The sequence below is a fragment of the Hyaena hyaena genome, unplaced genomic scaffold, assembly GCF_003009895.1.
Source record: "Hyaena hyaena isolate Hyena2069 unplaced genomic scaffold, ASM300989v1 scaffold_122, whole genome shotgun sequence".
NCBI classification, from domain to species: Eukaryota; Metazoa; Chordata; class Mammalia; order Carnivora; family Hyaenidae; genus Hyaena; species Hyaena hyaena.
The window spans coordinates 3,417,165-3,440,576 of NW_024080754.1; the positions used below are offsets into that span (position 1 = coordinate 3,417,165).

A 23,412-nucleotide genomic window follows, 5' to 3' on the forward strand; every position below is an offset into this window, starting at 1 on the left:
CGGCATTCTTGGAAGAGGAGCTTGTGGTTTCTCTCTTACTTCATCTTGTTAAATCTGTCCTGCTGATTGGGGTGGCTACCAGGGAGAGTAGTGGCTCACTCACATTGCTTGTGTCATTTAAAGCCCTTACAATCTTCATCCACAGGCAGCAGATGAGGCTGAGGTGGAGGAAAGGAGGCGAGAAGGAAAAGCCCACTCCCAGGCTCTGACCTCATCCAAACCCCAGTCTGGGTCTTGGAAAAATGTGTTTCAAAGTTGGCTTGAGTTGCTGTTAGGAAAATCTCTTAATTTAACCTTCTTAGAACTGGCTGCATTGTGAGAACACTAGTACCGTGGCATTGAGTGACTCTGAAGAATTGTTTCTGTGATTCCCACAGAATTCTCTGGTACATGAAGAACACCTTTACCTTTCCACTTTCAAATCAAGTATCTTTGGATACCTTGTCTTTGGAGTGCGATATTTCATTCTCCAGGCAAGAGTGTGGGACAAGTGTATCCAGAGTGTGGGAAGATGTAGCATAATTGTGGAGAAAATAAAGAAACTTTTTTTTCTCCTGATGTGAATAGAAATTCACTGTCAACACGAAGCATTTATTTATTGCTCGCCTGTTCCCAGCACGGAATGATGACTACAAAAGCCTCTTGGAGGAGAATAGTCAAAATTAAGCAATGAGAATTAAAGCAATAATATGTGTTAATTTTTATTCCAAGAAGCGAAAAGACTTTTCTCACTTGGTTACCACCGGTATACTTTTACATTGTTTAGTTTTCAGTGTGAACATGTGTTAAGCCCGATCTTAAACCCACATATGGCTGATTAATTCATGAATGTCAATGTTTTAAATGTCACATGATACAAGCCTTACGACAGCTCCATTTTTACACTGGAAGCCTTATTATTGTGCTTGAATTTTAGAAATTGGTTTCCTCAGACAAACACTTGCATTTTCTTCAATGAATGCTGTTGGTCATAGATTGTCTCTTATTTTGAGGGGTTATAAGAAGGTAAGAGAGAGTCCCCCGAAGTGAAGACCTTATCATGCTACACACGCACAGACACATGTTATATCATAAGACAATGACAGTGTTCTGTGTCATACAAAACAACATCTCATTACCTATAGTTCTGCTATTTTTGGGGGACGGGGTATAAACCTAAGTATCTTAAAACTCTTTATTCACCAGAATTCCTGTTGGGATGAGAACCATATGTATTTCAAAAACTCTTTGCTGAGTTTCTTCGCCTGGAATAACCATCAGATGCCTTTTAAAGACAGTGGGTCCTGCTGCTGGTTTTTTGGGGGGGAGGTTGATGTTTAGGGTTTGTGGTGAATGGTGCTGGATATAGAGGGGTGAGAAATTTTAAGCTCCCTGGAGAGAAATTTGGGAAGGAGAGAGGAGCATTTGGGTGCAAATGAAGTGAGTTTCAGATAGCGACTCTTCATCGCAATTCTTAGATGAGTGAGGAATAGCGGAGAGACCTAATGATAATTTTTTTTTTTTGCATTAAATTTTTTAAAAATTTTGGTGAAAACACATAACATAAATTTTTCCATCTTGGTAATTTTTAAGTGTACAGTTCAATAATGTTAAGCATATTTACATTGTTGTGCAACTAATCTCCAGAACTTTTTCCTCTTGCAAAACTGAAACTCTATACCCATTAAACAACGCCTCATTTCTCCCTCCCCCAGGCCCCTGGCGACTAATGGAATGATTTTACGATGTTGTAGTGGGTTACGCAATATAACTTCCCTCCTGGCTTAAAAAAAAAAAAAAAAAAAAAGCAAATGATATTGTTCTTTAATTCTTTCATGCAAATTGTGAGGACTTGAAGTGGTGCCCAGTTATATGCCAGGCTGGGAGAAGACAGAGCTTGTGGGAGCTAGAGGCTGAAGTAGCACCTGGCATTCTCTTACGCCCTGAGATGCTGAGCACTAACTATTTTTGACTTGTCCTTTTTTAATTGTGAGAAATCTTGAAAGTAGCGTTATGTGTAAGTAGCATGATCACCCTGTTACGAGCATGTGAGGGTATTGAATATATCCGGAAAGACGCCCTATCCTCAAATACCCTTACAGCATGATCTCACGACCTATACATAATACGTTCAAGTTTCCCACAATTAAGAAGTGCTGGTAAAAAAAGAACAGAGCAAGAAACTTCCCACTTAATAAAAAGCATTGCAAGGTATCAAGCTAAGGGGGAGAAAGACCCCTCCGTTCTTAAGAAAATTGTGTATGTAACTTTCAGTTTTACTTTTTTGATGATGGCATCAAAGAATATTTCTCCCTTTACATGGCTACTCTCATTTATTTCCTCTTAAGACATAAAGCCTTTGCACAGAGTCCTAGAATCTTTGGGCTGTCACATAGGTTAACTATGCTGAATTTGTGGCTCAGGGGCCTCCAAGCAGTGGTAAGTTATGTCATGGACTGAATATAGTTTCTGTGATGTTCGTAAGGACAGGAAATAGGATGCGTAGAGTCTTAGAGCCTTCCAGGAAGGACACAGGACACAGATGATTTAATAGCAACTTGGCTAGGGTGCCCGGAGTAAATTGTTTTCATTCTCCTTACTGTTATTCCTGGTAATTTGCCAGGGTAACAGGTGAAAATTGATGAGGGGGTGGTGATTTCTAGGACATAGACCAGAGGAGCCAGGAGTTCTGAATTCCTTTGGCAAGAGCTTTGTCTCATGGGGTGCATTATACTGTAATACTACTGGGCAGTACTTTTCAATTTATTACCATAAAGAAAGGGGGTAATGGTCCCAACAGCTTGAGTTTATGCTATGAATGTGTTTATGGGGAAGTAGGGAAAAATACTACATAATGTAATTATGATTAGATTTTCCATGAATTTAGAAATAGGAGATGATCCACGTGAAGGTAAATTTTATGCAAATCTATTTCGAATTTTATTTCCTTTAAGAAACCTCTACTCAGAGGCCTCATGATAAATAGGAGGGGTCATCTTATCTATCAGTCAGGCTTTATAGGATTTTATAGAACTTTACAGAATTTTTATTACATCCTGGGTGAGGCTGCTAAATAGAACACCCAAAGAAATCTTTGTCTTTGAAGAATATAACGCGAGGAGCAAGCAGGAAGAAGTGCATTACTTCCCAGTTTCCTAATATACAATTAGTGAAAATATGACCTAGTCAGACACATTCTTTATATATACAGACTATTGTGAGAAAGGGATTAGACTGAAGAGCCCGTTTAACAGTGAACTTGCATTTCTCAGATTTTATATACCATTTTCTATAAATAACTGAAAAGGGTAATTAAAAAACTCTTTAAAAGACTATTAGCGGGCGCCTGGGTGGCTTAGTCGGTTAAGCGTCTGACTTTCGCTCAGGTCACGATCTCGCGGTTCGTGGGTTCGAGCCCCGCGTCGGGCTCTGTGCTGACAGCCAGCTCAGAGCCTGGAGCCTGTTTCAGAGTCTGTGACTCCCTCTCTCTCTGACCCTCCCCTGCTCACGCTCTCTCTCTCTCTCTCTCTCTCTCTCTCCTAGAAATAAATAAAACATTTAAAAAAAAAAAAAAAAGACTATTAGCTAGTGTTCCTTAAGGTAATGTTTTCAATAATGTGTTGCTAACTAGAAATTAGAATTATAAACTCAGGGAATGCCAGCTGTGCAAAATAAAAAATATTTCCTAGAAATAAGTAGGATTTTCAACATGTTATGGGTCTACAGGCTTTCCCTGCTTGTCTTTGGTTTCCTTGTAGATGGGAGAAAAATAAAGGCATGAATCCATGCTGTCTTTGAACTCACATGTTACAAGCATTGTTTTACTTGGGGTTCGGTCTTTCATGGGGTTTGTTAATCCTTGCAAGCTTTATTTCCAGTCCAGCATTATTTCTTCAGTTTGGATGCGTCTCTCAAAAGAGAGCCTTTCTTGTAGGGTTATTCCATTCTACAGGATGGGAGTATGCCTCTGGGGTCCAGGAACAGAAAGTAAGGGGTAATTAAAGCAGACAGCTGAACTATTTTCCCACCACTGCCCTTCTCTGAAGCAGAATTTAAGATTTCTGGGGAGAAGTACAGAATTATTAGAAGACCTATTTTTACTCCAACGCATGGCAAATAATAGACATGTCATGAGCCTCCCGGCTCTGGCTCAGGCCTGAGACTGCCCAAGAACGACACTGGAAGATGAATGTGGGGGATATCAGCCCACCTCCCTATTTTCAGTAGAGCAGAATCAACCGGGCCCTGTCCAATAGTGACTGCTGATGCTATTCTCATGCAAAAAATCTCTCTCTAAAGAACATCAGTAGAGCAAAACCATTGATAATGCATTCCGATGCAAAGAAATGAACTGATTTCTTCCTGTTTTTGTTTGTGAAGCCTCTGCCGCCTTGTCATGACTCCCTGGAATCCATGCAGGTGTTCAAACAGCACTGCCAAATAGCAGAAGAATACAATGAGGTCAAAAAGGAAATCGCTCTGCTTGAGGAAAGGAAGTAAGTACCGTTCCCCCGAAGACTCTCACCTCTGCGTGATGTCTCCTGGTCATGGACTGGGGGAGGTGCATGGAAGGAAGGGAGTGAACACTGAGGGTCAGACGGAGGGATGTGTGCAAGTGACGTTCTGTGGTTCAGAGGTTACTAGGCAACTTTCATGTTTTTATCACGTTTGATTACAGAAAGGATCCAAATGGAACTGCTGAGGATTCAAAGCTTTATTTTATGGAGTACTGAGATGAATAACAGGAGTACTTCCCACCCAAACTTAATTTTTTAATAATCACTTTTATTTTATTTTTTAAGTTTTTTTTAACCGTTTATTTATTTTTGAGGGACAGAGAGAGACAGAGCCTGAGTGGGTGAGAGACAGAGAGAGAGGGAGACACAGGATCTGAAGCAGGCTCCACGCTCTGAGCTGTTGGAACAGAGCCTGACACGGTCGAACCTACGAACCAACCATGAGATCATGACCCATGCTGAAGTCAGGGGGAGTTCCCATGTCAAGTAAAGAAGCCACTGAGACAGATCTTTGGAATAATGTATACGTATTAGCATTTTATAGTCCAATAGCCCGAGGAAGTTTTTTATCTTGATAGCTTCCATTACCATTCCAGTTCTGCTATAGGAAACTTTGGTGTTCTTTTAATTTAATTAATTAATTAAAGCATTCTAATTTTACTCACACTAAGCTTTTTCTGTCAGAATTCTCATCCTTTTTAACTGCACTCGATTCTGCCAGTGTCTACCCCAGTGACCCCCATTCTTTCATACTTTCAAAGCATCAGACACCTTCCCACTTTAGCACTAGGAGGTTTGCACTTACACATTTATTCATGAGATCTTTTCATTAATAGTTGTGTCTCCTACTACGTGGGAAACTACTAAGGGCTTTGAACCCCTGAAAGCAGGGTGAGTCAGGTGTTACTCACCACTGTATTTCTGAAGATGCTGAAACTGTTTTTGTTGAGTGGTGACCCATAATCAAAACCTATTTTGATTCTTTAACTCCCTACTTTTCTCCCTTCTTCCTCTTACTGATACATGATATGTATTTATTACTTAGTTTTAAGTCAGTGAGTGAAATATATTTTGTTTTGAAAATTTTATAAAGTTCTTGGGACTCTTGGAAGATCCCCCTCCTCCCTTAAATGGTGGTTGAACTGTAAGATACGGTGGGCAGCCATAAGGGTTATGGGGTCAGACTTTGCACTTACTCTAAGACCTCAGTCAACAAACCTTTTCTCACTGCCTTGCTGTGTTGTGCTTCAAAAGTAAAATCAGGGGTGCCTGGGTGGCTCAGTCAGTTGAGCGTCCTACTTCGGCTCAGGTCATGATCTCACATTTCGTGGGTTCGAGCCCCGCGTTGGTCTCTGTGCTGACCGCCAGCTCAGAGCCTGGAGGCTGTTTCGGATTCTGTGTCTCCCTCTCTCTCTGACCCTCCCCTGCTCACTCTCTCTCTCTCAGAAATAAATAAAAAATTAAAAAATTTTTTTAAAAAAAGTAAAATCAAACCTGTACTTATGGGCAAAGAGGGTTAAAAGATGTTTAAGAGGAGATCAGAAAAACACAACTTCTCGTATATCTGAGACTTTTTGGTCTGAGAGTTTTCAGAAGGTGGCTGGAAGGCTCGGATTGCAAATGTGCATACAGTCTGAGTCCTCAAAAAAAGTTTCTTTCAAAGGAACTGAAGAAGCTTACTAATAAAGTGACCCATGGTGAAATTAAGGGAGAATTTGTAGATAATCAATAACCTATAAATGTGTCTTTCTGTGTGTGTGTGTGTGTGTGTGTGTGCACGCATGAACTATGATGTTGAGGCAGAAAAAACCCAGGTAATTATGTATTTATTTGTAAACTGCTCAGATAGAAGGCACTGGAAAACTTTACTTATTTTAATTAACCCAGGTGTGGCTTTTTTGGGGGGGCAATACAAAACTTACCCACTAAATTATCTGTTCTGTGAGTTTATATTTTTTGTATGTTTCATTAAAAATATGATAGGATAACGATGTCAGAGTGACTCATCTGGGCTTTTATTGAAACATATCCCTGCTGTTTCTGCATTAACTAATCTTATTTTTTCCCTAAGCCTATTTGAACTTTGAACTTTTCTTGAAACCAGGATATTAGCTCACTCTCCCAGCCCCCACTTCTTCCCTAAATAATTGGCTAGATGCATGGTAAAGGCCAAATTCTTTTGTTATCTTTTTTCCTTTCTATGTATGTATGTATGTATGTATGTATGTATGTATTCATTTCTTTTCTTTTTAAATAAAATCTCTCAAATTCCTTTTTCTCCATTCCTGCTTGTGCTGTTTGGGATCAGGACTTGCTGCTTTGCATCTTGGTCAATGTAATATTATACTTGCTTTCCTTGCCTATGGTTTCATTTTGCTGGAAAAGGACATTGAGTTCTTGGCCTGGTTTGCAAGCTCTAGCCCCCTATGGCCTTACCTCCCTGCAGAAAGTTCTTTCTCATCTGTTGTCTTCAGCTCCATTGGCCTCTTCACTTCTTCCTGCCTCTGTGCCCTTGTTCCCAGCAGCCTCTAGGTCTGGAGCACTCATTCCTTCCTCAGATGCTACCATTGAGGAGAGCTTAGCCATAGCCCCGCCCCACCTCTCCATGGGATTTATTTATTATACACTGGAAGGATTCTTTTTGCACATTTGTAGGCTGGGGTTATCAATAGTTATCCTTGAACTTTATGTCCTGACTTTCGGACTATGCATAGTTCCCTACAAATGTGAATACCTTTTAACCTCCCTTTGTGTCCCAATCACCGAAGCAGGGACGTGTGCATAGGGTCAAACACGAGTGAGGGTGATTTCCAGTGATTGATTGTAAGATGTGGGAATACCCTCTGTGTATACAAGCAATGTAAAACTGTGTCACATGTAATTTATATGGTCCATATTTAAAATACAGAGTCAATATTAGCAATAAAGAATTGCTAAGATAAATTGTTAAAATAGGAAGCATGGTTATATCTTATATTTATAAATAAATGAGCCTGGTCCACCAAAGATTATTGGTGATCATTGTTTTCATTAACACTTTACTGAAGTGTAAATTCATTATGCAACAGCTATTTTCCGGAACAGTTTTGTGTTCAAGCAAGATAAATTAGGCCAAATGGATCTGACCTACATAATTAAGCTCTCTGTTTTGATGATTTGGATAAGAATTTCTTTCCCATCATTTCATAAAGTGTGGGCGATTATGTTGTCTCTGGTGATTGGCTAGCGTAAGCTAGACACAGAGAGAGATGCTAACTCAGGTATTTTAAAGGAGAGTTTTTCTTTAGTAGAGTCAGGCGGGCACAGGTTAAGCTGAACTTCACCCTCATCTCCAGAGGGGGTCACCCTGGATCAAGTTTGGAAGACTGCAGAGGAGAGAGAAGAGTTGATTATAATTATTATTTTAAATCATGTCTATTAGATAGATAAAGAGAGTCCAACATTTTCTGGGACTATAAGCTCAGCATGCAGTGAATTTAATTTAAAGAATCACTTCTGGCTTATTTTATGTATGAAAAGCTTGTTCTTACTTTTATTGGATTTTTTTTTCTTCTCAATTGAAAAAAATGACAATTTTATGGAAAGCTTTAAAAACTTACTGAGAATTCTGACATCTTTCCAGGACTCCCAGTATTTTTTTTTTTGCCTCTTTCTAGGCCTTTTGAACGTGAATATTTTTATAGAATTGCATATGTAGTAAAATGAAGCATATACATGCTTTTCTCAACAAATTGTATAAACTCTTAAAATATAACACATGCAGATTTTTGTAGATGTAATGGAAAGAAGTGAGAGGTAGACACTTCATGCCTTCTGAAATCTATCATCCATATTTTGACAGCAAGTGAAAGTACACGATTAAGCTACAATTAGATCTAAAAATGAGATTTACAATTAGCGAAGCTTGCTTTGCTCCAGATAGGGCATTTTATCTTGTTCAAAGGAAAAACCATTTGTCTTCTCTGTATATGAAACATTGTGGCAGGTGCTGTGGTGTTTAAAAGACTGACTGAGAATGTCAGAAAGAGAGATAGATTCTTAGAAAAGTCAGGATGAAAAATGTCACGTCATTAAAAAAAAATAACTCCGTGGTTTTCAGTATATTCACAGAGTTGTGCAGCCATCATTATGGTTTAAGAACATTTTCATCATCCAGGAAACAAACTCTGTGGCTCCCTCTTCCCTCACTACCTGCCCCCCCCCCCCCCCCCCCCCCCCCCCCCCCCCCCCCCCCAGCCACCACTCATCTACTTTCGCTCTATGCATATGCCTATTCCGGATATGTCATATAAATGGAGTCATACGGTCTTTTGTGGCTGGCTTTCTGCACTTGACAAGAGATTTTCAAGGTTCATACACCTTGTAGCATCCACCTTTATTGTTGAATAATATTCCATCGTATGGATAGTCCCTACTTTATCCATTCACCAGCTGATGGACATTTGGGTGTTTGCCCTTTTGGCTATTATGAACATTCGTATACAAGTTTTGAGTGGATGTATGCTTTCTGTCCACTTGGGTATGTACCTTGGAGTGGAATTTCTGGATCATATGGTGACTCAAAGTGTAACCTTTGGAGAAGCTGCCAGGCTGTTTCGAAAGTGGCTGAACCACTTCAGAGTCGCACCAGAAGTGTCTGAAGGTTCCGATTTCTCCTTATCTTTGCCAACACTTAGCATGTCTTCCAGCCATGCTAGTGAGTGCAAAATGAGGTCTCATTGTGGTTTTGATTTATAGTCCCCCGACAGCTAAAAATGTTGAGCATCTTTTCACGTGCTTTTTGGCATTTTTATGTCTTCTTGGAGAAACATCCATTCAGATCCTTGCCCATATTTTAGTTGGGTCATATCTCTATTATGGAACTGAAAAAAATGCTATATAATTTTAGTGAGTTCAGGTAAAACATTAGAAAAGGATTTTCATATGGGGTAACAAAAAATCATCAGGCCTATATTTTCATATCTTTTAAAAAGATATAAAATGATGACTGAAGAAGCAACATCTCATTGAGGGGATGAGGGGGAAAGGGAGCATATGTAATTTGTAATAGCATAGTCTAAAAATAGCCCTGTTCTGATTTGTTTGGTGGCATTTAATTTTTTCTGCATTTTGCAATAACAATAGATTTTTATGTTTAACTGGAAACATTTCTTTCTTTAGGACATTCCTGATGGTAGAGATTCTGGGGAACCTTTCAAAGGTTGGAGATGGAGGGGGTATCAGGCAGGCGACTGTCCAAAGGTCAACGAAAGAAGGTCCCATTAGATCTGGTTGGTTTTTTTTTTTTGCTTCATCTCAGACTAGGATTTTCCTTGAAAAAAGGTATAGCTAGAATACATTGAAAACCAAAACTCACTTTTATATTTTTTATATGTAATAAATATATTTATATATTTATTATATTTATATTTATTTTATTTTTAGCATTTATTTTATTTAAAAAATGTTTATTTTGGGAGAGAGAGAGAGAACAACCAGGGAAGGGGCAGAGAGAGAGAGAGAGAGAGAGAGAGAGAGAGAGAGAGAGAATCCTACACAGGCTCCACACTCAGTGCAGGTCCCAATGCGGACTTGATCCTATGACCGTGAGATCATGACCTGAGCCAAAGTCAAGAGTCAAACACTTAGCCAACTGAGACACCCAGGTGCCTTGTATTCTAAACAGTTAAAAAAATTATTAAAAAACACTTACACAGCCCCCAGAGATTAGGTTTCTGCTGTCATAAAGCAATAGTAATGGAGATATTTCTCCATAAGTGTCTGTAATGTAGGCAGTAATGGGGGAGAGTCCTATCCTCCTCCCTAAGACATCTTGATATGGGTATTCCTCTGTAGAAGGTATAGGACTTGCATTCATTTTGTAATAGTAGAGATGTGCTTCCTGAGACCAACTTGGCTAGCAAGAATCAAGGATAGTGCCTGGTGTGCAAAAGGATCTCAATAAATACTCGAATGGATGAATGAGAGAACCAGAAGTATAGCCAAGGGAATTTTTTCATTTTAGGATTTAGCTATGTGTGAAATCCCAATGTTCCAAACTTCATCAGGCTTTGAGATTACACTTTCTGTTATTGCCCCCGTCATAATGATTTGGGTCTTTTATGCCACCTAATTACATGCTGTTCAGTCTTCTAACTGGAATCTCATTCCTCAGTATCTCTCCATCTAATCTCTGCCTGGAGCCATATTAAAAGGGACAGAATATTTACCACTCCTCAGTGAGCATGCCTTTAAGTAGGTCTCCCTGGCTAAGGAAAGAGGTTCCAGTCTTTGGGGGAGCAGAGTGAGGAAACATTTGTCTTTCATCTATTCCCATTCCAGGATTAACTCTTTGTAGGATGATTGATAGTGGAAATCTCCATTTCCTTTGGAATTAGTGGTTCTTAACTGGGCCAACTCCTCAGCCCCCAAACCCTAGGATATTGATAACACCTAGAGACATTTTTGGTTGTAATGACAGTTTGGGGGAAGATGCCACTGGCATTTAGTGAATAGAGGCCAAGGATACTGCCAAATCTCCTACAATGCCAGTGGATATAGGACGGCCACCAATAGCAAAGGGTTGTATAGCCCAAACAATCAGTTGTGCCAAGAGAAACTCTAGAGCAAATCTCACTTCTTCCTGCAAGTAAGTGTTGCCCTTTGGCTCCCAAATGATATAATACATGTATTCCTTATGCATTATGCGTTTGTAGGGCTGCAATGCCACAGTCTAGACTGTGCTTCGCAATTGCATTTCAATGCCATTTGTTATTTCCCCACTTGCATAAAATGAAGGTAGACTTTCACATACTTTTTGTCATCTTGCGGCAGCTACTTCTGTCCTGTGTGCCATGCTTGTACTAGAACACATGTCTTTTAAGAACCACCAGCAGTACAGTTGAAATCACGATTTAAAATAAATCTTCCCCAGTATTTTATAACATTATTACCCAAAACTCTTTAGCTCATTATGTCCAAACTGTCTAGGATTTTGTCTTTTCCAAATGAAAGTCTTAGTTACCGTTGAAAGTCTACAAAAACCATGGTAGTGGTCCTTCCCAAATTAGAGAAATGTTTGTCCTAATGATGAATTCATGTCCCAACCTCCTACAACATAAATAATATACTTAAATTTGGAGTTAGTTTCCACAAAGTTTCAAAGTTCTCTTCACTTGGACTTTCTCTTTCCCTGTTTGTTGTAGCAAATAAAAACTTTTCCAGGCATATGGCTTGTGATGGGAGTGGCAGAGAGTCTATGATGGACCCAAGGTTATGGCCTTTTTACTCTTGAAGTACATCATGTTGGAAACTGTATTACAGATTCTTGACTTCAGAAATAGGATTCCTGTAATTATGGTTTTCTACCCCCATATCACATTACACTGAGGGAATGATAGAAATGATAAACACAAAATAATAGGCAAGATCACATTTTAATCAATTATAGATATTGATTTGTTCCTCAGATCATCTATTTATAAGATTGTCTCCATAGCTTGATGTGCCAGGTTTAATTATGAATTGCTAATGGACGAACATAAATACATCTATATAAATAGGTCTTGGACAGGAGACAACAGATGTTTTGACAGTACTCATTGAATATATGTATAGTTGCTTATCAGATACATCAAACTAATTGAGAAACCTATCAGTTGAGTCCTCTTGATTCCAGTAAGGAAGAAATTAGTATTGACTTTTTCCAACACAAGAAAACTGGACTAGACAATCACGGTCATTCCTTTTAGTTGTAAAATCTGTGATTTGCTGATTTATCTTTGCTACCAGTCAAAATGAATAACAGATGTCTTCAGGAGTTTTAAATTAGGTCAGATATGGAACCAGGATGATAGCCATTGTTATACCTGGTACTGTCAATTCCTAGACCATGATTTGAAAGTAAAACTCTATTTCCATTTGAATTATTTGTGTGAGACAGTTAATTTGAAAAGAAAAAAAGAACAAGAATAGATGATCTGATGGGTGGGGGGTTTAGAGACATGTGTCCTTTTTTACTTCTCTAAGTTTTAGGACAGTTATGTAAGGAGCTTTACCAATATTTAATTATTGACATTTATTGCTTAAACTATGCTTAGAGGCAAAGAGCCATAAACATTTAATCAGAAGGATTGATTTGATTTCTGGCTTAGTCTTATTAGTCATGGGACTTTTTCAATTAAGTTAAGCCCTTTGCATTTCTTTTTCTTCATCTTTAATGCATGTGATTTGTCTCTGAGGTATCTTACTCTTCTGTTATTCATTCAGCAAGTATTTATTGGGAGTCTTGATTTTCTAAATACCATGGGAAATTCAGAGATCAATAAGAGCTCAAAGGACCTTTCTGTATATGCATATCAGTGTTGCAGCTTACCTTCTCTTTGTCCCTTCTGGGTACTTTCTTTCCAATGGCCGGTTTTGCTCAGTGGTCATAAAGCAAGTGCACAAAACAGTCCATTGGGTAGAGAAAGAAAATACTAGAACTTTCGTTCTGATTTGTGTTTTGTCCTTTTCCTGGGGTAACTGTTTATTCTGACAGTTTCAAACTTATAGAAAAGCTGCAAAATGGTGTAAAGACCTCCCATATATCCTTTCCTGGATTCGCTGATTATTATTTTTATTACATTATTATTAAATATTTATTATTTACCTTTGGGAGAGCACAAGAGAGGGAGGGGCATAAAGAGGGGGACAGAGGATCTGAATTGGGCTCTACATTGACAGTCTGACAGTGGCCCAGCCCTGACTGTCTGAGAGCATTGAGCTAGTGTGGGGTTCAAACTCACAAATCACGAGGTCATGACCTGAACCTGAACCTGGAGTCAGATGCTCAACACACTAAGCCACCCAAGCACCCCTGGATTTACTGATTATTAAAAACTTCCCAGTTGTGCTTTATTCTCTCCCAGATAACAGTGCACACTACCAGGGTTCTCTCCCTCTCCATGTCTCAGTGAGATGAGATATCTGTCTATCTATTGTCTCTCTATCTCTATGAATCTATCGATCTATCTATCTATCTATCTATCTCCCATGTAATCATGTTCCACTGTTCTAAATACTTCAGTATTTTCTTTTTAAAAAATTTAAAAAAAAATATTTACTTATTTATTTTTGAGGGAAGAGAGAGCGAGTAGGGGAGGGGCAGAGAGAGGGGGACAGAGGATCTAAAGCAGGCTCTGTACTGACAGCACCAAGCCCCCTTTGGGCCTCAAACTCAGGAACCATGAGATCATGACCTGAGCTGAAGTCAGACACTCAACTGACTGAGCCACCCACGTGCCCCAGTATGTTCTAAGAACAAGGACATTCTCTCACTTAACTACAGTACAATAATTACAAATTAAGAATTTTAGCATTGATACAGTGCTATTTCACAATCCATGTTTGAATTGCATCAATTTCTGAATGATGTCCTTCGCAGCAATTTTTGTTTCCAGCTCAGAATTGCACATTGCACTTATTTGTCATTTCTCTTTAGTTTCTTTAAATGTGGACCCATTCAGGCTAGCAGTTTGAAGAGTACAGGCTAGGAATTTTGTAGAATTTCCCCCAATTTGAGTTGTTTAGTATGTGCATTTTTGGCAGGAATACCAGAAAAAGAATGTGTCCTTCTTGGTGCATGTGGTATCTATTTATCTCCTTACTGGTGATGTCAAGGTTGGTCACTTGGTTAAAGCAATCTTCCAGGTTTCTGTGCACTTTTGCCTACAGAGAAGGAAATGTGACACACACTTATAGGCAAAGAATTCTGTTAGATCTAGTTTAGGATTAACTGACCCACATAAGGGGAGTGGATCTGTGTTGAGCTGTCATGTTTAGTAAATCTAAACATGGACTGGGAATCTTTAGCTCCTTATTATCTGGATTTATATCAATGAATTATTGACAGGTAATTACTGAGAACTGGATTTGTTTAAGACCTTGTCATTCCTTATTGCTCCAATAACCTTAACCTGCTCTCTGAATTCTAGAGTCAGGCCAGCAGGAAATGTAAATATATTGTTTCATTAAGTAGGGCTGCAAGACATCGATATCTATATCTATATCTGTATCTGTGTCATCTGTATCTGTATCTACATCTACATCTATATATCTATCTATATCTATATCTATATCATCTATATATCTGTATCTATCTATATTGGCAGTAGGGAAAGGCATGGAAAATAATATTTGCAGGAAGGAGTTGGATTCTTTAGCTTAAAGAAGACTGATAAGGGTTTGATAAGCTCTGAAGTAGAAAACAAAGGAAGATAGTAATTGAATTTGGAAGACAAAGACAAGGTAAAGGCCAAACTATGGTTCGGTTCTACTTCTAATATAATAGATAACAAATTATAAACGGACTTTTCCCCTAAACTGATTGTAACTTTTACAGTTTGTTGTACTCTTTAAAAAAATATCACCTTTTTTTGACTGTCAGAGGACTTACTGCATATTTTGGGTCTATAGTGAGTATTTTGGGTGTGTCTGGTAGACGTGCTAGAATAAAATAAAGTGGTCAAAACTTGCGAAGCTACAAGAGCTAAAAGGAAGTCACTGGAAGCAAGTAGAGATGGTGAAATTCGGAAACGCAGAATCAAACATTCTGCTTCCATTATGCTGTTACTGCATAATTTAGTTTGTTTGCATTATATTTTGTGCTTTTTTCCTCACCCGCTCCCTGGATCTTCAGAAAGGAGCTCATTGCCAAGCTGGACCAGGCAGAAAAGGAGAAGGTGGACGCCGCTCAGTTGGCCCGGGAATTCGAGGCCCTGATGGAGGAGAACCGGACGTTGAAGCTGGCTCAGTCCCAATGTGTAGAACAGCTGGAAAAACTTAGAATACAGTATCAGAAGAGGCAGGGCTCATCCTAACTTGAAACTATTCAATGTGAGTGTAAAAGGTTGGTGACTGCTGTGTGCTGGCCAAAAGATTTTTGTTTTCAAGGGATAGTGTGTAAAGCCTACTGGTTCCTTTTATTACCCATGTTGCAAACATCTGTAATGAATTTAATGCTTGCCAGATCGAGTTTGCGAGAAGGGAGATTATATTTTAAATAAGATCATTAAAGCAAGCCTGTTGCCAATCTATGTGTTCAGAGATCATAACTCATTTCCAAAGATATATTTTTTTCTTATTTCCGAAGATGTGATCAGACTGTACATCAGGGTAGAAAATGATGAAAGTAGAATATTGATTGACTCGGCTAACAATCATGAACGGAATTAAGCCAGGAAAACAAACTGGTAAGATGCTCACTGCAGTTTCATACCTGTGTACTTTTAAATTTCACATCTTGAATATTTCAACTGTGCTCCAACCTGAAGTCAGAAACTTCTGCGTACATTTTTATGTTCACCAGAGTTAGGTTTAATCCCTCAATGACTGATGGTACTAAGAATAAATGGCTGCATATCATAAAAACTTCCTCGTGAAAATATTAGCAGAAAGCATGTTTGTGCCAAAGCATACTGCCAGTGCTAACTTGCTGTTGTAATAAAAAGCTGATAAGGCCGCATTTTTTTTTCACACCATGTTACCAGCCAGTAAACATCTCTGCCTTTGCTTGTGTGTGTTTTGGGGGCATGCGGGAAATGAAAAAGTATTGTTTGGACATTACTTTGGTGAGTTCCCATGAAAACATCAGTGAAACTATGACTATGACTTTGTTTTGGGTATAAGGAGAGGTTATGACTATGACATTGTTTTGGATATAAGGAGAGGTTTTGGATCAGTGATAACTAAGAAGAATATGTGACTACATTCAAGAATATGTGACTACCTACCACCATAGCTCCCCAAATGGATCTCTTTGTTTTATGTCCATTTCTATTCATGTAACTTCTTTTTCATTAAACATGAATCAAACTGTCCGTCTGTAGTTTGTCCCTTTCGTAACTTCCCTCATGCTAACATTAGTCGGGACTGGCTAGCCTGGGTCAAAACGTGTTCTCAGTTGTATTTGTATGTGCAGAATCAGCAGTGAGGCCCCTTTTCTTAGAAAGACTGTGGTTTCTCATATAAGTCATGCAGAGTTCTAATAGTCAAGACGATGCATTAATGTCTTAAGGTATTTGCCCAGAAAACATAAAAGAGGATGGTTGATTAAAACAACAGGGTGGCCAAGGATAGACTAGTTGTTACGGACAGGGGGTAACTTACCCCTAGGGGGACATGTGGCAAGGTCTAGAGCCATTTTATTCTTGTTACTGTCACGACCAAGATGAAGAGGCATCTAGAGAATAGTGGCCAAGGATGCTGCTAGACTTCGTGCCATGCACAGGATAACACCCCCAGCTACAGAGGATTGTCTGGCCCAACGTGCCAATGGTGACAAGTCTGATACACCCAGGACGAGACTAGTCACTGGGCAGGTGGGCAGATGCCAAGAGGAAGCGCATTGCAGGGTCACGAGTTTGTTGCCAGCTGGTGCAGAGTCCATGAAGTCTCTAAATCCCTGGCCCTCAGTTTCCTCATTTGTAAACTAAACCTTTTTGCTAGATCTCAAACTTTTAATGTTACACATGTCTATTCACTCTGAAGGTGCTTTAACATTTGACCTAAGATGAAAGTCCCTATTATCCTGGTCGAAACTTCCTCTTCAGTAACTCTTATACATAATAATATACAGAAGGGATTGTCTGCTAAATTTATATAAATCCAGGGTTAATGGACTGGGAGAATGAAGCATACGTTACCAATGTCTAAACATAGGAATTAATTTTTGGTCATTGCCCATCTGAAGAAGGTTACATATATTTATAGAATTCAAGCAGTCATGGCCCCTTAAAGATAATTGGGGGCAGGGAAATATAGTTCCAAAATATCTTTGCTCTATGAGGATGAAAATAATTTAACAGAGTCAAAATGTTGCAACACCGCTGGTAATATATTGAGGAGACACTGCGTAAATAGTTTTAATGTCTGTGCCTGTCTCAACCTGAAATTTTATTATGTGTTTCCTAAAGGTATCTACTTATGACTCAAAAGCAAGAATTTCCCTATGTGTGTGTGTTTGAGGCAGGCTTTTATTCACTGAAAATATGAAACATCATCTACTTTTGAAGCATTGTCAGAGAAATCTAAAGGCAAAATTTCTTGCATTGCCAATCTTATCTTTTCATTAATATTCCCTGCAGCCTTACTCACCTCTGCATGTTATCTATATACACAGAATCATTTAAGAATTTCCTATCTTCAAATACATTTAGAGTATTATTGATATTAACAATAATGAAAATGATATAGAGCATTAAAAATGAGCACAGAGGTCCAATTGAGGTGAAGATATTTGCTTTAGAGGTGGAATTAAAGGAAAATGTAACCTATATTATATTCTTCACTTGCTCTGCTAGAGATTTGCTCTCTGTGGGTCATTTAGTTTATGTAGACACGAAAAGAATGTGGTTATATGTGGCTAGGGGTCAAATCTCCAATCACTGGAAAGGGCAGGACATGTGCTTTATCTCCTTCTGGTATCTGGACTTGGATGTATCATGAAGTCAGTATAAATAAGGAGATAAGAGCCACCTGGAATTCAAATCCAATTCAACAAAAGTTTATTATGCACTTTCCTAGTGCAGGGCAGAGGAATAGCAACAGAAGATGCAAGAATGAATTACAGAGTCCTAACTTTCGAGATGTTCCAATTTAGTAACAGAAATAGCACATATGTTCCCATTTCTGAAGACATGAATAAACATAAGGGCAATAAGATAGATGAAGTTTTCAGTAGTAGTTCGAGGAAGGAAAGAGTGACATGAGCAGAACGACAATGACTGGGAAGCACAGAGTTAGGGCCACAAATATGGGGGCCGTGAAGAGTCTTCCTGTAGAATATATGCAGGGGGTAGTGAAAAATGAAGTTGAGAAGTTCCGCTGGGCCCTGGTTGTGGGGGGACTTAAGACAGAAATGTTAAAAACATTTTTTAATGTTTATTTTTGAGAGAGAGAGAGAGACAGGATGTGAGTGGGGGAGGGGCAGAGAGCGAGGAAGACACAGAATCCAAAGCAGGCTCCAGGCTCTGAGCTGTCAGCACAGAAACCAGTGTGGAGCTTGAGCCCACGAATCATGAGATCATGACCTGAACCCAAGTCAGATGTTTAACCAACTGAGCCACCCAGGCGCCCCTGGATAGGAATGTTTTGAAATGAGTCGTGAATGGTCAGGGCAGGACTTGAAGATAAGCAATATAGTTGTAGTGCATGGGGTGGATCACATGAGATAGAGACCAGAGGCATCAGGAACTGTCAGAAGGTTAATAGAAAGGAGTGTGCAAGAAGAAGGAGGTCGCAATGGAAATGGAGTAACAGACTAGGAGGGATGGAGAGACATGATAAGTAGAATCCATGTGACTTGGGATGAATTCCATACGTAACTGAAGCAAAGATGATGAGAGGCAACATTTACTGAGCCCCTTCTGTGCCAGACTATGCCAGTGCTTTACATAGGCTGTATTGTTAAATTCTTTTTTTTTTTTTTTAATTTCTGAGAGAGAGAGAGAGACAGTGTGAGGAGGGGAGGGTCAGAGAGAGGGAGACACAGAATCTGAAACAGGCTCCAGGCTCGCCGTCAGCACAGAGCCCGATGTGGGGCTCGAACCCACAAACTGTGAGATCATGACCTGAGCTGAAGTTGAATGCTTAACCGACTGAGCCACCCAGGTACCCCTGTATTGTTAAATTCTTATAATGACCTGAAAGGTTGCTGTAATTATTCTCATGCTCCCAAATTAGTAACCCATGTTACGTAGTTTGTACAAATTTCCCTAGCATTGGGATTGAAATACAAAGTTTTGTTCATTTATTAATTCATTCATTCTTTTAACTATTTCCTATAAGCTTGTACTTTGTTAGGCATTCTAGAAGGTTCCAGGAACACAACAGTGAACAATAAAAAAATGGGTGCTGTTCTTTAGGTACCCTTAGTCTAGTAAGGGAGGTAGACATTTACCCAAATACCCACTTGGGGTAGTCTTTTATTTTATTTATTTTATTTTTATTTTTTTGGGAGAGTGAGAGAGCGAGCGAGCGAGAGAGAGATAGAATGAGCAGCGGAGAGGTGCAGAGGTAGAGAGAGAATCCTAAGTATGCTCCATGCTCAGGACAGAGCCTGACATAGGGCTCCATCCCACAACCCTGGGATCACAACCTGAGTCAAAATCAAGACCCAAATGCTCAACCAACTGAGCCACTCAGAAGCCCTGGGGTCATCTTAAAACATATCCAAAAATCCCCTCCAAAGGTAGAGCATAAATTCCCTACCCTGTAGTGTGGGTGGGCTAAAAGACCTGTTTTTAACAGACAGAATAGAGAAGAAGTGGCAGTATGTGACTTCTAAGGTCAAAAAAGACACAGGAGCTTCCTTCTCATCTGTTCTCTGGGATCACTTGCTCTGGGGAGAGCCATTTACCATGTTCGGAAGAGACTCAAGCAGGCCATGGAGAGGCACACAGGGTAAGGAACTGAGGCCACATGAGTGAACTTGGAAGCAGATCTTCTAGCATCAGGCGAGACTTCAAACGGCTGCAGCCTGGCTGACATCTTGATGCAACATCACGAGACTCTGAGCCACAGCCACCCAACCAATCTGCTCCTGGTTCCTGAGCAGCAGGAACCAAGAGATGATAAATGTTTGTTGTTTTAAGCTATTAAATTTCGAGGTGATTTGTTATGTATCAAGAGATAACAAATATATCATGTAAATGAGGTGCCAAGCAGAAAAGAAACCTAGTTTATGAAAGAGAATCTAACTGAGATAAGGAGGCTGGGATGATTTCCTTAAGGTGGTGACTCCTGAGCTAAGATTTGGTAGATGAATAAGAGCTAAAGAGGCTAAGAAGGTGGGCGGAGGAAGGCATCTAGACAGAACGAAAACATGTACAAAGGCCCTGTGTCATGTTCAAAGACTTGGAAGACCAGCGTGGCTGAGCATGAAGATGTAGGGGGAGTGTGATACAGATGAGGTTGTAGAATAAGGCAGAAACTTGAAGATTGCGTTAAGAATTTTGGCCTGAATCCTAAAAGCAATAGGAAGCCATTGAATTTAAGCATAGGGCGTACCATGTGAACACATTATCTTCCATAGTAACATGTTTGAAGATTTTTCTTTTTTAAGTTACTTCACTTTAAGTTGCTGAGAGTGCTATACAGGAGTATTTATATTGTATACATTTAGAGAGATAGATGATTAGTTATATGGGGTTATTATATGCATTTGATTTGATAAGTCATTTTAATGAATATTTTTCTCCTTAGAGAATCATAAATGCTTGGTAGTATCACATGGCCTGGTGGAATAAAAGACAGACTGAATCTACCTTCACAGTCACCATTAATAGATTAAATTAGGTGACACTAACAATCCTTCTTTTTAATGAGTATTTCTATTATCCGCCTGTTTTTAAGGGTTTATCTCATGTTTCAAAGTTGCCAAACCTAGAACTGGCAAGAGAATATTCTTAAGCAATTAGAACTTCTATGACAATATTTTTCACCCATCTTGTTTTATTTATTTATTTATTTTGATTTAGTATGCAGTATTGTTTGTTCTAGGAGATAAACACTTGCCATCTATTTTTATCAAATACATCATTTTCTTTTCTTTTTAATTTTTTTAAACACCTATTCATTTTTGAGAGACAGAGAGATAGAATGCAAGCAGGGGAGGGGCAGAGAGAGAGAGAGAGGGAGACACAGAATCTGAAGCAGGCTCCAGGCTCTGAGCTGTCAGCACAGAGCCCAACACAGGGCTTGAACTCATGGACCGCGAAATCATGACCTGAGCCGAAGTCTGAAGCTTAACCGGAACAGTCCGTGTTTTAATTAACCGGGAATATATGATTTCTTGTGGTTACCAACAAAAGCTACCTGAAAGAAAAATGTCTTTGACTCAAAAGAGTTTTAAGTTATAGTATTAAAGTCATATCTACTTCATTCTGCTCCTTGCAACCTTGAAAATGTTCCTTCATATCCAGTCCTTGTGTGGGGGTGGCTTTTGTGAGTGTAGATAGTGTGATAATGATGGTGAGGTGATGGCCTGAGTCACACAAGCCAGAAAACAGAGTAGGCCCCTGTGGAATTGGTCTTTGAGAAACTTTTTAGTGGCTGCTTTTGGACTAAGGAGGTTAGGGCGAGTGTGAATAGAGGAGGAACCAAGTTTTTCAACAACCAAATTGAGGGAGAAATTGCATTTGCAATCAGCTGCTCTCAACCTATTTTGTCTGTCACTGAACATGTCTGGGCGTTAGCTGTTGTCTCAGATCTGAGTCTTGGAAAGGGAAAGATAAAGAGATAGTAGGACGAGGTAAAATTATGTGTGAGACAGACTATCTCCCCCCCCCCCCAGCTTCTTAATTGCCTGCTCACTTCTCAAAAATGAAGCAAATACTCAACATGCTGACTTTCCCCATCATTCCTGTAAATAAGGATATGACTCACAGGCCCTGCAATCTCCAGAATGCCATAGATACTATGGTGATTTGATTTAAAAATAGCTGGGAAAAAGCAAGAAGTCTACCATGTGTAAGTTGGGATGGTTTTTCTTTTCTTTTTCATTTTCTTTTTTTCTTTTCTTTCTTGTTTTTGTTTTCGTTTTTTTTTCTTTTTCTTTTTTAAACTTATTTTAAAATGTTAATTTATTTTGAGAGAGAGAGTGTGTGTGTGTGAGGGGCAGAGAGAGAGAATCCCAAGCGCCCCACACTGTCAGTGCGGAGCCTGATGCAGGGCTCCGTCCCACGAACCACAAGATCATGACTTGAACTGAAATCAAGAGTTCAGCGCTTAACTGGCTGAACCACCCAGGTGCCCCTGTTTTTGTTTTCCATTTAACCTGTTATTGTGTCAAGCCTGAAGTATTCTGAGAACATCTGGCTCCCCAACCAAATTTTAGGGTTTTCTGCTTTCTGGGAACTAGCATAGTGAACACAGTGGTCAGATCTCAGATCCCAGGTGAGAAACAAGAGTCAAGACTCATGAGTCATTGTGGTCCACATGCAAATCTCTATCTGGTTGTATGTTCTCCTTTTCACAGAGAGAGATGGGTGTTGCTGGTATTTGAATACACTGACCCCAACCCCAAACTCTTACACAACCATTGCAATATTATAAATACAGATATGTGGGGTGCTAATTATAATAATACGTGGTTGACGTAGCAATAACTATAAAAGCCTACGGAGTGGCATTCACTGACCTTTAGCTAGCTGATCCAGAGATGGGAAGCAAGGAACCTCTTTATTACTGGTGCTAAAACACTCAAAGCAAGACTTTCTGCAAACCTAGTTTGAGTTTGAGATTGCGGATTAAGGTGCAGGTGAGGAGTCTCTGTATCCCCCAAATCTCAGTCCTACTCTCTATAATCAATGTCCTGGGGCACCTGGGAGGCTCAGTCGGTTAAGCGTCCAACTTTAGCTCAGGTCATGATCTCAAGGTTTGTGGGTTTGAGCCCCGCTTCAGGCTCTGTGTTGACAGCTCAGAGCCTGGAGCCTGTTTCAGATTCTATGTCTCTCTCTCTCTCTCTGACCGTCCCCTACTCATGTTGTCTCTCCTTCTCTCTCAGAAATAAATAAAACATTAAAAAAAATTGTAATCAATACCCTGGTAGGGAACAGGAGCACATTCAAAAGGGGCCAAAGAGACCTACTGAAGGGGAAATTTACAAAGTTGGGGACAGAGTTAAGGCAAGTTGGGAGGGCTGGTGCAGCCCTGGGGACTGGCAGCCGCAGGGACATCTCTCCTACATCCTCGAAGATAAAGGAGGGACAAAGCAGTACTAGGACCTGGAAGGAACTGTGTCTGGAAAGGAAGCTTCTCCCCATCACATCCCCAAGAACTTTGCTTTGGTGGGGAGGTGAGGCCACAGCCCACCCAGAGCTTAGCAGGGAGAAGCCTGTAGGATAAATCCCTCACTCTTTCCCTCCTCCTGTCCTTCCCTCTTTTGCTGGGGGTTCCC

The 23,412-nt window shown here is 39.7% G+C and overlaps 1 protein-coding gene across 2 annotated transcripts in view; it reads left to right on the forward strand.

Annotated features, from left to right (window-relative positions):
• The window catches only part of MAP3K7CL (MAP3K7 C-terminal like), a 55,876-nt gene extending 39,673 nt beyond the window's left edge, over nucleotides 1–16,203 (forward strand). For both annotated transcript variants that reach the window (XM_039237299.1, XM_039237300.1), the window contains exons 4-5: nucleotides 4,360–4,475; nucleotides 15,154–16,203. In XM_039237299.1, the coding sequence (XP_039093230.1) occupies nucleotides 4,360–4,475; nucleotides 15,154–15,334 (297 nt within the window). In that variant the 3' untranslated portion in view covers nucleotides 15,335–16,203. The remainder of the gene's footprint in view (nucleotides 1–4,359; nucleotides 4,476–15,153) is intronic.
• Nucleotides 16,204–23,412: the final 7,209 nt, after the last annotated feature.